Source organism: Emys orbicularis, chromosome 17 (assembly GCF_028017835.1).
Source record: "Emys orbicularis isolate rEmyOrb1 chromosome 17, rEmyOrb1.hap1, whole genome shotgun sequence".
NCBI classification, from domain to species: domain Eukaryota; kingdom Metazoa; phylum Chordata; order Testudines; family Emydidae; genus Emys; species Emys orbicularis.
This window is the reverse complement of record NC_088699.1, coordinates 6,621,985-6,638,925: the sequence shown is the minus strand read 5'-3', so window position 1 is coordinate 6,638,925 and position 16,941 is coordinate 6,621,985. Positions and strand designations below refer to the sequence as shown.

Sequence of the window (16,941 nt, the reverse complement as noted above, 5' to 3'; positions counted from 1 at the left end):
AATCCCCAGGTAAAGAATAATTATTATAACTCTTTGCCTTTTCTTTGTTTATTAAGGCATATCAGGTGCTACAGAGGTTTATATACTTTTTTATTTCTTAATGGTAGTGTACACTTTAGTATGTGGTAGTGGCTTTGAAGTTACATGAACAGTAACTATTTTCTAACTTTGACATTGAATTGTGATCATGTAGCACAAAATCTACAGGTATATACAGGATAGGAGGAGTCAAGGACCCACTTCAAAAAAAAAAAAAAAAAAACAAGCAACATTCTGGGCCAGATCCTAGGCTGATGTAAATTGGTGTAGTTCCATTTATTTCTATGGAGCTGTGGTGATTTACACTAGCTGAGACTCTGGCCCCCGCCCTCTTCCACGCTGTCATATCTTCAGCTGTTTTCAATTACGTAGATCGCTGCCTTTAACCTTTAATCGAAAATAAATAAAGGATTGAAATCCACCTGATAAGGAAAAAATAGGCTTTTGTGTATCAGCCCAGCCTTATTTGTAGAACATGCTGACTAAGTGTGTCTCTTTCCCCTCTCATGGCTGGTGCATACAGAGAGTAAGGGCTTGTATACACAGAGTAGCAGTGCACACAAGACGTGTGTGATTTCAAAAGCGCTCCAACATGTGCACTAATGGACTCGTGTGGACCCTGCTGGTGCCAAGTTTGTGCACATTCATGCACTTTGGTTCGCATTAGAAATCACCCCCCTCTAGTGCGTGCTGCTGCTCCATGTACACACAAACATAAGAGCCTACTGCTGCTACTAGCTAATGGAATTACTCTTTTAGGCAAGGTGGCAGAGGCCTGTACTTTTGGTTCTGAAGATCCGAAGTTCAATCTCCACTGACAATCCATGGTCGGGATTGTTGCATTTATATGTTTTATTTGAAGTTGTTAAACCGCCTAGTTTCCTTCACTGTTTGTCCCTGTCTTCACGCCAAATTTCCAGCTTGGATAAGGAAGGAGTTTGGACACCTTATGGAGGAATCACATAGGTTGCTGTAAGAGCAGTTTAGCTGACACCTTTTATTAGACTGTATTAGCTGTGTGGTTTTGCTCAGCTTTCACCGGGCTAGGACCTGGTATCCTATGCAACAACACATGGGTCCCTCATTTGGTAGCTAGGTGGTATTACCACCAATCTGGTGTGAAACTGCTGTTTTGATGGCATGTAGCAGAGCTGCAGAGAGCGTTCGAGGCAAAGGCGGCTTTTAATAAATACACTTAATCGTTTATATTTTGACCTTAACCCAGACTCATACTCAGACATAAAAAGCTGCAAGATGAAAACGTACTTTGTCAAGGCTTCTTTGGCTGATAGTGTGGTAAAGCAGGGCAGCCTTGCTCTGAGGAAATGCAGATCCTTTAGAAAGGAGAGTAAAAGGTCAAAACTAATCCAAAAGGACAAGCAGTGTATGTCTGTGTGTATATTGGGTTTCACATATGAAATCCAGTCATGATAAATCTGATGGCTTTAGAAACATCTACTTTGATTAATGAAAACATAGTTCTCATAGACCATGGGTTTCGTACTTCAAAGTTCTCCTGGATTTAGAACCTTAGGTTTTGCTTATTCATATAACATGCAGGAAACTATTTTTAAATGAATAGGGAGCGGGGGGGTTAAAAAATTGCAAGCATTTCAACATCAGGGCTGCAGATAGGCTGGGTAATGAGGAGCAAAATTAACAAACAGCAGACATTTTATTATGCATTTTACAACAACGTTTACATTCTTTCTTCTGTATTTGTTTTTCCTTGAAAAGTTTTATGTATTTATAAAAGTATCTGACTGCTTCAGCTCTGCAAATTGGAGTTTCACTCACATTTGAAAACTGGAACAATCTCCAGGATAGCTGGTTATTTCACAAGCTAATGTTCCAAATCATCTGCAACGCTTGTCTCGGACCAGATCCTTAACCCCCTTCTGAGAGCTTGAGTTAGTGGGCTTTGTGTAAGGATTATCTGACGGAGGAAGGTGAGACAGAACCTGAGTATCAGCAGACTTTACTGTGGACTGAGGTCTTCACTATCCATAGCCCCTGGACTCTCCCTCGAGGGAGTGTTTTGGGCAATGGAAGTGCATGATATCCAAAGTTCAGTGTGAATGAATCCATATGCACTGCCCCTGCTTAACCTGTTCCCTCCCCCCATCCATGGAACCACTCTGGTTCCGCAGTACTTTAGGCCTCTCTGTGCCACCAAGAGGGGGCCAGATTTTACTTTTGATCATGCACATCCACTCTCTCTCATAACTGTTTTTATCTTGTTTATAACGAAATAAAAAGCATTCTCATCTGTGACAACATAGTCCGCTGGAAAGGAACCTAGGTGCCTGGTCAGTCAAGGTGAGCAGCCTTAGTCTCCCAGGGTTTCAAAAGGATTTGAGGATGCTCAGCACCCAGTTGGACTGGACCCACAGACAGTAAAATATACATTAATTAAATGTACTGGTAGGATACAGTAATGGTGTCCTGTTTACAGCATTACTGTGAACAATTTTGGAGAAAGAAAGTACTGTATGGGGAAGGGAAAGAAGATGGGTAAATGGACTTACCTTCGTATGTAGCCGTTCGTGCAACCATTTCCAGAGCTGATCATTAATACTTGAGTCTTGAGTTATTAAAAACATACAGAGGGTGAATTGTTTCTGAAGTTTGTCAGATACAATTTGAAGTGCACATACCATATATGAATTAGAAAGAAAGATGTGAACCGTACTCCAGATAGAGTCCACATAGCATGCAGCTGAGCATGGATACACATATAAAAGTCAAATATACGGCTGGTTGGGGAAGGCTCCGTTTCCTCTATAGTTAACAGTGGAATTTGGACAGGTCCCTGTTCAAGTAAGAACTAAATGCTGGTGCTTTGTGGCATGGAAGTGAATTGGCAAACGCTGTAGGAAAGTTCAGCCATTGCTATTCAAATGTTATAATTTGCCTCTTTATGTTGGGCAGGAAATTTCTATCTCCCCCTCCCACTCCGGTGGGGTTCTCTCCCATAGCTCAGTTTTACAGACACTTACATTGTGGTCACCAATATTTCCGGTCCAGGATGGGTCGGGACTGCCTTCAAAGCCCATCCATGCTTCTTAATCAGCCAGAGAAGGTAGCAGTGCAGTGATGCGAAGCACTTCCTCTCCCTCAGGGACTGACTCGATAACACTTCTAGACTTTGCCATCTCCAGTGGAGTCAAGCTCATGTCTCTTTCCTGGGAGGGAAGCATCTTTTCTTGATTAAAATTGGCAGGTCATTTCCTTTCCTATTTACTCTGTTATTTTTGCTCATGTGGGTGTTGCAATATGCAAGGTGAGGCTCAGAACTGTCAAACCATTTAACAGAACCATTACTATATTTTTGGATAACATATTATTTTTGATTTACTGTTCCTCAGAAGACAGGAAATGGAGCTACTTGATTTCATATTTTAACCAAAGCCATCCTAGAAGTTTAATGAAAAAAAATTTCCCCTGGCTTTTGAATTAAAGGGCCATGGTGAAAGATATAGCTTAGCAATTTTGACTTAGAAAAATAACATACTAGAACCATTAAAATATGTTTAAACATTTTTTTAAGCACCAGGGTTTTTTTGTTTTGTTTTTTTTCCAGAGAAGAAAGTAAGCTGGCCCGGTTTTCTTGGTCTTTGGTTGATGTTGCTAACTGTGAAAATAAAGAAGGTTTCCAAGGACTTGGGATTTTTTCCCACTGTGGAACTTAATTTAATTTTTCTTTTATATTAAAGGCCTGAAACAATTGTAATATTAAAGAAAAACCGTGCAATATAAGCAAGGTGATTTAGTACAAATAATAAGAGAAAATTGTTAAGCAAAAGACAGAGGGTCTAGTTCTGATTTCACTTTCACTAGTGTAAATAAGGAATAACTCCAGTATAAGGCCAGCATCAGTGGAGTTACACGAAGGTAAGACTAATATAAGAAAAGAATTAAGCCTGCAGAAGAAAATTGTCTTCATAGATACCTATGTATTAGAATCAGGAGCAGTTGCATGTGCCTATCTGAGCGCAGAGTTGCTCCATAATGCTTTTGGATATTGTAAAGATAAACATACTAGAATTGCAAAGCAAACCATTCTTATCAGAGATGGACCCACGCTGAAATGTTTGAGAATCTTGATATTCAAGTGGAGGTATTCGGCTGCAACATTTATCTACATTCTTTTTTGATTCTACAGAGAAAGTCACTCCTGCAGCTGCTAATAGATTTTGTTATAAAGATGTATTAGATTTTTTTAAAATAACAATAGTAATTTCCAATTAAATTATAATTATTATAGCTGTTTGCTTAATAAAGCATGTCAGATACTATGGAAGTATGGAAGGGGTTAAGTATGGGCCCATCTTTAGTACATAAGAAGAAAGGTGAATTTGCTGTTCATGTCAAAGCTGTCTGCCCATAGGGTAAAATTCTGACTCTATTGAAGTGAATGGGAGTTTTGCCATTTACTTCATTGAGACCAGGATTTCACCCATAAACATTTGTGGCTAAAATGGTACCTGTTTTGTTTCTCTCTTGGACTGTTCCTAAATTAATTTCTCCATCTAGATGCAAACTTGTTCAACAACAGAGAAAATATGTTACTAGATTAACATAGCAGAAGAGATTGATTTCACACATCATGGTCTTATTTTTGTGGTTGTCAGTAAGGTTTCAGCAGTTTGTCAGTAAACACACCCTTCAAAGTCTGCTCTCTGTCAAACGTTTTGTAATCCATTTAATTGGCACCATGCTTTCCCTAACCTTATCGGTATTGCCATTAACTTCTGGCTCTATTTCCTGGATTTTGAGAGCCGAATAATGTTTTAAGTCTTATTCTGAAGACGCAACCTGCCCAGTGATGAGAAATTTGATGAGCTAGCTATTCAAATACTGGAACTTCTGGTATGAGTATTGAAAAGGGGACATTGAGCAAACAGTAAAATGAAAAAGTAAAACAATTTCATAAATAACAAGGATATGATTGAATATCGTGGGCTTTCTTGACCCGCTAATAATGGTGTACAAAAGGCAAAGAACATTAAAACTCTTTGGAAACCAGCCCGTCAGTGATTTCATACACTTCACAAAACTGTTGTCCAAAGTGTAAAAATATCCTGCTCTTAATTCTGCAATTGGAGAATTATTTCCCTTTGATAAGACTATTGTCTACTGATCCAATGGCAAGGCATATTTGAAGATACATGGCAACTAATCTTAGTCTTCCTGAGGAAATTCAGGATAGACTTTTTACTGTGAAGACAGGCAAAACTGGTGATTTTGGCTTAACAGTACAAAATAATCCTGGGTGGTTTGAGGTTAGGTTCCATTTTATCTGAATTGCCAAGGGAGGGTGTGAATTGTATAAATGGTAGCAGTTATGGCCCATCTTTACTCCTTCCTCCATTATGGCACCTAGATAATACAGTGATTGGCGCTGTGTGAATATGATAAATGGATGGATAAAGATGGATGGATTGATTTTTTTGTGTTTGGTAATAGATTATGATTTTCTGAGACTCTCAAACACTCCATAGTCCTGTTAGCTCTTTTCAGAGTATTTGTGTGTTGCTCTGGTGTAGAGCCAGTTTAACAAATCAGTGTTACATAATAAAGTAAGAATACACTTGTGGAGCCCAGTACACCAGGCAGAGATTATCTGCCAGCATAAAGCCCCTTTGCACCTCCACTCCGTGCTATTAAAAGACTGATAATCAAGTTTGGGCCTACAGTTGTGGTGGGTGAATCGTAGCTAGATGCCCTGACATGAAATTTATTACCAGACATGTACACATAATGTGGAAAAGGAGTGAAAAGGGAGGAAAAGATAACACTAGAGCTTCATAAGCCTTTCAGTTTATTTTACAAGAAAGCATTCGATGCAGTTAATCCCTGTAACCTGCATTTACATTAACACTTGCACCTCACACGTTGCTGCTAAGAACTTTTGGCAGCTCTTGGGCCCTGATTGTAGAGGTAATGCTACACTTGTCTCCTTTGCTCTCACTCAAGTATCTCTGGAACTAGAGAGGGGCACTCTGTGAAGTTTCTACTTGTGCACGTATGCATTCGTCTTGGCAGAGCTTCAAAAAACATTTGCTTTATTATTCATATGTCTGCTCATAGCGGCAGGAATTGTTTAGCTTCTTGCTTTCAGAATAAGAGCTGACACTAATAAAGAATAGATCTCTCATTATCGTTCTCTAACTCAATGGGGAAAACCTGGGGGAGTCTCTGACAGTCCTCCCTCCACCATATTATATTTGCATTTGGTAATAAAAGTCCCATAATGATTATCCAGGTATTTACATGGCCCTAGCAAAAGTTATTGAAGTCAGTGGGGGATTGGCAGAGTAGAAGCTGAGTTAGGGCCTCCAGATTTGGCCCCATAAAGCAATATAAGAACATTCTGAAAAGAAAAGTTTAAAAAAAAGAGAGCCAAAACTTGCTATTTCGTATACAGTTAGGGAAGCTGGCAACATGGATGCGATGCATAAATCCGAATACAGGGGAACTTCCCCCGCCTTGCTGCGTTTTCTCAAAGGGCCTTTGTAGGCCTTCCTTAAAAAACAAACTAAATGGCTGGAGAAGCCATATTAATCCAAAGGCCCATTAAAAAGTTGAAATATTTGGTCATCCTTCCTATAGGTTCAACCCGGGATTCATCCATCGTTCAAGTGCATGTGTCGCACAAGAGCCACGTTCCCATTCTGTAGAGGTTCATTGCAGTGTTGATGGTTTTCTAATGCCAGGAATCTACCCTGCAGCCAGGCAAAGAGATAAATCAAAGCTGTATGCACTGATGAAATTCAGGAGCCAGAAGTCACCATTGCAGCCCATATAAATCCCTGAATGCCATCCCCTGTGCTTTTGTCCATGCTATTAGAGTTCAAAATTATCTGCCCCTCTTTGCTGATGTATGGATTAACTGGCTCCCCAAGTGTTTACTAACGGTTATCACCCAGTACTTTGGACGTTATCAGAGGAAGGGACGCCTGCCGCAGGGCTTGGTCTCTCACCCTTTCTATTACCACCTGTCATTGGCAGAGAGTGTGCTGTGAAGCTGTACAGTCACAGTGTACAAGTGTAGATAGTTTCTGACGGCTGATCAAAGGGGAGAACCAAAGGCCTGATAACAAGGACGTGTTTCATGTACTTTTAACTTTGAGAAACATTGGCATTTGCATTTTTTCCCCTTCATAGGCTGGCAGAAACCAGGCACAATAAATGCGGCATATTCGGTTTCCTAATAGTTGAGTAAATGGTATGTGCTTGAAGCAACGAAGCATAACTGTAATCTTGTTCCAAGTGGGAATGATTTAAAGTAAGCCTTCACAGAAGACTTGCTGTATAATAAAGTAGAATCATTTTAATTTGTACTTTGAAGTGATCTTGGATTCAGAATCTAATCTTTGCATTCAGCAGAACATCATGTACTATTTTGAATTAGGAAACAACTGCAAGTTAAGGAATTAGTTTAAGTATCTTTTCTGGAGACTGTATCATTGCACTCTGTCACAACAGCCAGCATCTCCACTATTGCATCACTGATTAAAGGGGCGCTGTTTAGGTCTATTTGGCCTAAAATGTCATTTTTGTAGAAACGCACTCACACAGAAACTTAGATCAATAGAAGTGCTTTTTTATTCCGCTGGAAACATTTTTTAAAAATAGAATTAACATTACACTCCACCCTCCAAAGCTGTGTTCAAAGCCCAAACAGCACAATATTGTGCTGGTGCATGAGAACATGAAAATGAAATTGACTAGAAATTTTGACTGTTAGCAAAAAGGAAACAACTAGTCTATTTTCATTGTCCAAGATAAGAGGAATGCAAAAAGTTCAACAAATACCTAGTAAAAGACAAATCCGATTTTTTTAAAAATTTCATTTTCAATTGCCTAAGATGTTATTAGTGACATAGACACAGATTTTTAAAAAAATAAATGCTCTCACTTATACTGGCTTTACACCAGTGTAATTACATTAAGTTCATAGGCGTTCCTCCTGTGTTACACTAGTGTGAGAACAGAATCAGGCCCATGATTTTTAACCTGACAGTTTTGCTTTCAAATGATCAAAAAAGGCTACTAGTTTAGGCTGTAGCTACCCGTTTCTGCTACGCATTGTGTATTTTAACGTCACTATTTTAATTAATGTGCCAAAATCTGTCTTTCAGATACATTGTGAACTCAGATTCCAAACAGTTCGTCCTTTTCTGTGAATTATTGCAATGTTAACATATTATGGGTATGGACATAGATTAGTTCTGGTGTCTACACTAGTCAACAAGCATTTCCCATTTGTTTGTTTAAAGGTGCCTTTGATCGAAGCGTGACCCTGCTGGAAGTCTGTGGAAGTTGGCCTGAGAGCTTTGGTCTCCGTCACATGTCTTCCATTGAGCACACCGAAGAGGGCCTTCGGGAACGGCTGGCTGATGCAATGTCTGAGTCACCCAGCAGGGACATAGTGGGATCAGGAACAGGTACAAAGAAGAAGTGTGATCAGAGATCACATACATCTCACCCAATGGTGATTTTTTTTTAACTCGTTAAAATTTTGCTTCCCTTTTTCTCAGCAAACCACACACATGACACCTCTGAGATTTCATGGCTTTTGCGAGAGTCTTCCCCAACCATGGGAGCAGTCTTTAATAGGAAGAAAATATTGGCAGATCACATAAGTACAGAATCTTGCAATCCTCAAAATGACTTTAAGAGAAATGTTAACATTTTAGGCTTTTTTTTTCTGTATTGCTCTGGTGACGTGGGCCCAAAGAGTTGAGCCCCCCTAGCATCAGATGCTTTCTGCAAACTGCTGCTTGTGCAGACAATGATCAAAACAACATTCAAATTAGATTCTGTCTGTGTAATTATCTGTTCTCTGTAAAGCCACTATATACTGCTGGTTCTGTAATCCAAATTAATCCATCTTCATCACTGTCCATTATATTGATAAATTATACAGTGTATTTACATAAATGGAATGGCACTTCAGAGATTACACTGCTCACAGCGGCCCTAGAGACAGGAATCGCTCAGAAATGCTAGCGCTAAGAGTAGTTGTGGGTTTTACTTCTCTTGTTAATTCTGAATTGTTTTAAAAATACCCTCTAGTAAAAGGACATATCTGTCTATGATCTGTGCACTATTCGTGTTGTGACCAGCAGCTAATATCAGTGGTAGCTTCTAATATCAGATGCCCACTCATTTGTCACCATGTCCTCATTTTGGCGAGATGCCTGGGAAGAAAAAAAGAACAAGCTATAACAGTAACATCTGAACATGCCAACATATTGGCATTATGTAAGGCCTTGTATATTAGAAACTGACTTTTCTCTTTCTGCTGTGTCCCCCAGGTATTCCTGAGGGTTCCCCATTCCACTAACCTCCCATTAGTCCCCTGTTGTTGTTGATCCAGCTGTAGAGAACTGAATAAGACTCCCATCAGTGCTGACCCTTAATTTGCAGTGGAGTCACTGTTGAGCAACACAAGATACTCCACCTTTGTCATAGGGCTGCCAGTCCCTGCTGTCTCAAGGAAGAAGAGTCTGGGAGTGGAAAACCTGGGGCTTGCACATGTCACGTCAAATAAATATAACTTGGCCTTCTTGGTCCAGAAGCAACCTTTACATCCCACACTGGTAATCTTTGACCTGTTTGGAACCTCTCGGACTTTATACATCGTTGCTGGATGACGATGGAATTAAGTGATGGTTTAAGATTGGCAGTTGACAGAAAGTGGTGATCTAAGCACTTGATCTGGGTTCCAGTTCCAGCTCTTGTACTTATTCCTGTTGCTGCCTTGGGCAAGTTACGTAACATCCCTTTGGCTCGATTCCCTCCTCTGTCAGTTAAGGATAACGATACCTCACAGGATTGCTATGGAGCTTAATCCTCTAACAGTTTCAAAGTGCTGTAAAAATGGAAAACGCTCTACAAGTGCTTTATTTATTTTGGTACGTATTGATACCAGCTATAATGCACTTTGGAGGGGCATCGTCCATATAAAGCGACGGGCCATCTACACCCCCAGCCTGTGCATTGTACAGCCTTCTCAAAGGGTAGTGGATTTTGTAGGATGATACTTGCTGTGACAGCTAAAGCAATCTGGAGATGCTAGGTTAAGGTGACTAGTGACGCTGCAGTTCGTGGGGGCTGGCTCTTATCCTTCAGCTAGACCTTATATGGGCCTTAAATACCCTTACAAATATGGGGCCAGATGCTTCTGCATGGTTGCTTTGCACCACTAGTGTAATGTGGCCCTAAAGTTGCTTTAAGTAGCCCAAGGAAGATCCATCACCATTTAAGAAGGAGCCTCTTGTGATGTTCAGCTAACTTAGGGACTCTTACCTCACTCAATCCTCCTGCTGCCAGCGGAGCAGGAAAAAGGAGGAATGGCCAGAGAAAATGGGGCACCCTGGCACTACACTAATCCCCAGCTGTGTTTTCACTGCCCTGTGGCTGCCACAGCCTAGTAACATTTAGAATATTACTCAAGCTGCAGCCAGACCAAGGGAGTCAAGAGGTGAGTTTCAAGCACACACCTCCTTGTCCTGCACACTTTCCAGCTCAGTCACATGACAGGATCTGGCCTATTAGCTTTAACAGGAGCTGCAAGAGCTCTGGATCCAGTACCTGGAAAGAGTAAAAAAAAAAAAAAAAAAAAAGTCTTCTAATATTAGGAAACTTCCATTCTGGAAAGAGAATTGCTTTGTCGTTATGGGTAGTTCACCCAAAGAAGTTGGACTTTCCCCTTCAGAAGCTGATGTTTGTAAGTGCACCCAGAGACTTTGGTGGCTGCAGATTATAAATCAAAAAATAAGAAGGAAACCTAGTGCTATATTTTCCTTTCAGTTTCACAAGTGCAACCCCACTAATTGCAATGGGCATCAGTTTTATTGGGGGGTTAAACTGACATAACAAAGATGAAATTTAGGCCACAGTATTTAGCATATAGGAGGCTTATAAGGGTGAAAACAAAGGTGAACAATTTTCAGAGGGAAGCCATTAAATTAAAAGTCTTCCAAAAAGACCGTTCTCCTCTTTTCCCCCCAGGCATATACATCTTTCCTATGGATAATCTTTGTACAGTGTAAGATATATACCATGCAAAAGCATGAACTCTAGGTATCCTAGTGTAGTAGCAGGTAACACTGGCATTACCTCAACTCACCTGTGAGTTACATGCATATTAGCCCTCAACCATGTTGTTGTTTGTTGTTATGCATAGGGCTCTGTCTAGTCAGTACCACATTTTCTTCTCAGGAACTGGGATTCGAGGCTCAAATCCTGGCAAATGTTGGTTTCATACAGGAGATAAAACTGATTCCTAAGGCTCTGAACTCCTATGTGCACCTCACCCCCACATTCCCACCCCATCTCAACTCTTGAACTCAGCTTTCCCCTTTCATGAGATCCACATTATCGAATGGCCTTACAAAGTGTGCTGCCCTACTGTGTTGAGATGTGGAAGATCCTCTTGCCCAGGGAATCAACCCGCATCAGTAACATGGGGTAGTTTTTCTCAGACAGACTGGCAACCAGCCATTTGCCAAACAGCTGCGTATCACGTTAAAGGGCTAGCAGCTATATACTGGTTAGGAAATAGAAAAAGATAAATTGATGATATATCACTCCCAGATCAAACAGAGGAGTGTCCTTGTTGGCTCCTAGTAAGTAGGATTATTTTAACCCCCCCAAAAAACTAGCCACATCTTGACAGTCTTTGGCTGAATTAGCCATTTGTCTCTTTTATAAAAACACACAAACTTTTAGCATGGCCCTTGCTTCTTAGAATTCCTGTCCGCCCTGTCAGTCGGATGAAATGATAGCAAAGACATCTGTGCTGAGGAACACCATAAATTTGCTTCCCCCTCCCATTAGTTTCTATATTGCTACTGACTCCAAATACAGTATTTATAGTGCCGTGTTGGACCCAAAATTATAGAATTTATAATCCCCATCTCTAATTATCCTAAAAGTGACTTATTTTGACTTAAAGTGATGGCTGGCTTTCATCCTTGTTTATGCTTCTTGAATACTTTGCAGACACAATGTTTAAAAACATTTTAAAGACATTTACTAAACCACAAAATTGTATGTGAACTGTGGCGTAAAAGAATGAAAACGACTAGCACTGAATTGAAACATATGCTGTATGCTTAGTTCTCAGTGTCTGGATGGACAGACGAAGAAATGGACAATGGAATGGACAGGGAGACATCAAGTGCTCAATTGGCTCTGACATGCTCTTAATGGCAAGAGATAAATAGATTCTTTTAATGCCTTAACAGTTAGGACATAGTTGGCATGTAGATTTGTATAGTAAGCAGGATTGATACCTATAATAGTACACTTGAAACACATGCTCATAATCCAAAGGTCCATTTTTTGCAGTAGATATTAACTAATTCTTTGTTTCTTACCTGCTCTATTACTTGGAAATGCTGCTGTAGCAATGTATTATTTTGTCTCAAGTCTGACATATAAATTCCACCCTAGGTAATTCCCCTCCCACCCACCCACCCCAAAAATGTACTATAATCAGTAAGCAGAGGGGTAACCATGTTAGTCTGGATCTGTAAAAAGCAACAGAGAGTCCTGTGGCACCTTTAAGACTAACAGATGTATTGCAGCATAAGCTTTCATGGGTGCATGCATCCGAAGAAGTGGGCATTCACCCACGAAAGCTTATGCTCCAATACATCTGTTAGGGCAGGTCTTCACTACAGGGGGGGGTTGATTTAAGATACGCAAATTCAGCTACGCGAATAGCGTAGCTGAATTCGACGTATCGCAGCCGACTTACCCCGCTGTAGGGACGGCGGCAAAATCAACCTCTGCGGCTTCCCTTCGACGGCGCTTACTCCCACCTCTGCTGGTGGAGTAAGAGCATCGATTCGGGGATCGATTGTCGCGTCCCGACGAGACGCGATAAATCGATCCCCCAGAGGTCGATTTCTACCCGCCGATTCAGGCGGGTAGTGTAGACCTAGCCTCAGTCTTAAAGGTGCCACAGGACTCTCTGTTGCTATAATCAGTAAGTGCATTAATTGATGCAGGCTTCCCAAATGTACATTTCTTAAGCTTCCAGATCTTTTTGATCATCTCTAGACTTAAAACAGGAATTTAGTCCACAATATGGGATGAGAGACTTGCAATGTGCTTAAAAATAAGCGGTCTGAAGTGTAACCAGGGAAGAGTATTTCTGCTGTGCAGTTTCACACTTCTGTGTGGTGTTAGAGGTAAATATGCTAAGTACCGTAGGGGACAAATTCGGCCCCCCTCCTCTGTAAGTGTAGTGGGTCTCAGAAGCAAAGAACCCAGGGCAATTTGATTCTGTGGAGGGCAAGATCTGGACAACACCACATAACAAACGTGCCCCATGCATACAGTGGAACTCAGCTCTATAGGAGCTCCGTCCACTTCCCTGAGCAGCTGAGTTAAGGGATGTGAGGAGCATGGTGCGGCCAGTGGATCTGCCACGATGCCATTGGCCATTCAATCTCATGGAGCAATGGGAACTACTGCAACCTCGGGGCAGCAGTAGTGGCCATGGTTGGCTCTGCTGCAGCTTTGCAGCAAAGGGGGAGGCAGGGAATTGCAACTCTGCCCCCTGGGTGGGCTTGGGGAGAGGTTTAACCCATAGGCTGAGTTGCCTCTGCCCTATTGACTTCAGCGTGCCTTCGCAGCATAAGAATAATTCTCAACAATTTTGCAGGCTTACTATTATTTCTATAAAGCACATAGATAATGCAGCGATAGATACTTTCAACAGATTTAATTCATTAAATAGTCTAGAAGGGAGAAACTTGTCTGCAAAGAATAAGTCACCGATCACCTGTAACCCCCCCCCCCCCCACACACACACACACATACACAAACAACACAAGCATATTTCATGCTGTTTGGGATATTTTCTTAGCATAGGGTAAGGGAATCTGCTTTACATTGATAGACTTGATGCTGGCACAACCAGTGCCCCCATCAAATGCAGTACTATGAGCGTAATGCCACTGAAGTCAATGGGACTTCGTAAGTGTGGAATCTGACTCACTCTCCTCAGATGATTCTAAGTTCATACTGGAGTGCTCGTCTGCTAAATCTTCCCCATTACTGTTTGTATCTCAGCCTCGGTGTTATATTGCTGGCTCATATCTACTTTATTTTGCAAATAATACCAAAACACACATTATTTGGCAATCTTGGGATCCTTCCGTTGCTATATATTTGTAAGATTTTGTAAGGATGTGTGCCTTCTTACTGATCATAAAACATAGAGCCTTGCATTAGTTCAGTTTGCATCCTAAATCATGCAGCAAACTAATAATCTATTTCTCTAAATTAATTTGGATCATGTGTCAGGAGCAGGGAGGGGTTCAAGCTAAAATCATGTATTCAGACACTGCAGAAAAATCCCCAATTTTTGCAGCTTGGGCCCAACTCTAGCTATGAATTTTGCCCCCAGCAAACTTTTAGCATTGCCATTATCATGGTCAAAAAACCCAACAAGATTTGTATAGAGCAGTAAGAACAGAATTTAAAGGGAAATATTTTAAGCCAATTCTAATGTGACTACAGCTGAGTTTCCATGAAAGGCCAAGGTAATTTTTTTATTAGAGACCCCTGCAAAAATGCAAAATCTGTTAACTACCAACTTTGGAAGTTTAGGAACAGAAAAGGTCAAAAAGTCAAAGTTCCTCTGAGCCAATGGCTCAGCAGGCTGACGTGGTTGAGGGAAAGCAGTTTCATAGCCAATGGTACACAAGAGAATGATGTGGCCAGCATCACATCATCCCGCCTCTGACTGCCTTAACACAATGGATCAGGTGCCCATTTTGCAGTTGGGTGAACTGAAGGTGGCCTTTCCGTGTGAGATCAAGCAAAGTTCTTCTGAACTTCAGGATTGGTATGAGAAAACTTTAGGAAAGCTCAGAATCCGAACTCACATCTAGAATCAAATGTTGCATCTGGTTACCATACTGTTACCCTGAGCTGAACCAAAATCCCAGACCTGAACACCTTCGAGCTTTGGGAGGGGAAGTTTTTGAAAACCTTATATGAACGTTGTGGTTTGCGCCTATCTCTGAAGTTCACGAAAAGCAATAAAGGGCACAATGCATGCATGTATTGACTTCAAAAAGATGTTCATCTGCCTAAAATTGAGGAGCGAATGAATCTCATTCCCATTGATTGTTGAATTCTGCCAATGCTGAACAACTTCTATGTAGAACAAATGGGTAAGGTCACAAGCTCTGTGTGTGGAGACTCAAAGATGAGTAGACACCTATCTTTGGATGTTTAGTCCAGGAATGGAGTTAGCCACACACAGTGATTGTCAGAGCCTGAATTGTAAATAGTTAAGAGACAACGTCCCTTCCTTCCTCTTCTTTCCTTTCCTTCTTCCTTTATTTTAACTAAGGGAATTTTGTTCTGTCTCTTCCCTGTCAATCTTTTCTCAGTTCCAACCTTGAACTGGGTGGTGGACAAAAATTCAACGTAATTGATTTGCCGTCTGAAGGGCATTTTAGGCACTCAGACATCTGCACAGATTCAATGCAAAGGCAGCTTGCACAGCAAACACACAGACACATAAAATGACATTTCTACTAAAAGGGGGCTTTGAACGCTTGGGGCATTCATCCCAGGCTCCGAGACCAAATTCTCCCCTTGGATAACTCCAAGAGCTCCAAACAATTTCTACATCACAAGATTCATCTGAATAAAGTCTCAGTATTTTTTCAATATATAGGAGTCTTTCAGAGGTATATTTTTCAAAGCACAGCGTAGGAGAAGCACACATTTACCGTCGTTATTACATTAACAGATTCTCATTCAGTTATCTCTCACACGCTGTATGGCAATGTAAGTTCTTCCAGGTCCATTATGAGCACTGTTCAGAGATATAAATGTGTATCTCCCATCAGTCGTGACAGCCATCACACACCAATTTTCACCAGCTGAGGAACTGGTATATCTTCCCACAAATCAATGGAGCTGCGCTGATTTACACCGTCTGAGGGTTTGGCACTGCATGCCACATTTCCTGCATGCTACACTGAAAATGTATCCAGACGTGTGGTGTTTAGTGTCGTCTGATAGCTTTTAAATTCCACCCTGTAATGGGTTTGATTTAACTTTCTGAAATTTCTTCAGCATAATTGTAGTCATTGCCCTCCCTGTAGTTTTCTTCTGTGTAGTGTCTGTGTATTCTTATCTCCATTCTAGCACACCCTGTGTCTGCTTTCAAGAGCTTTGTCTCTTCATGTGCTGCATATGTATGCCTATCTTAGCTGGTAAATTATATACATCCTGCTAAATACATTAGATACCCTAAAATTGGGTTCCCATTCTCTTCGTCCCTGGACAACTTCAAGTTGCACACAAGTGTGCATTTTATGTGACTGTCCATAAACTTTCCATTAGCAGACAACTCATACACGCAGTAGGGCCAACAAATGCGTTTTTAACTTAATAACTATTACCAAATCCTTGGAATGTTGGCTATTAGCCACTTTTAAACCTGCACTGTGGGGGAACAGCGAGGTTCTCCAGCCACATGCTGCCAAATCAGCCATTTCCCCTTTAAAGCTTCTGTTAGCTGCACAGAGCTTGAAAAGGGGTGACTGTATCTTTCACTGAAGTTTCTTTTGGGCCATACATTATTTAGGGACGTTTTGAATGGAGACGATGATGCCGCTACTAAAAATATTTTCAGTGTGAATTTAGGTTCGTTGCCATTTGTAGAAGAAGCTGCAAGTCTCGTGATGTTTCTAAAGGGTGTGTGCGTACCAAGAGACAACTCTGACTTTCTACCATGTGATAAGCTGGTCAATTGCATTTATTTATAATCAAATGTTGTTTTGGGAAAATCCTTTTTATTTTTTATTATTATTTAAAAACAAATTAAAGACATATTTTATTTTTGATACA

The 16,941-nt window shown here is 40.8% G+C and overlaps 1 protein-coding gene across 1 annotated transcript in view; it reads left to right on the top strand.

The window, feature by feature from the left end:
* The window catches only part of BCAS3 (BCAS3 microtubule associated cell migration factor), a 498,029-nt gene that overhangs the window by 458,858 nt on the left and 22,230 nt on the right, over positions 1–16,941 (top strand). The window contains exon 24 of the mRNA XM_065418107.1: positions 8,325–8,492. Coding sequence (XP_065274179.1) covers positions 8,325–8,492 — 168 coding nt within the window. The remainder of the gene's footprint in view (positions 1–8,324; positions 8,493–16,941) is intronic.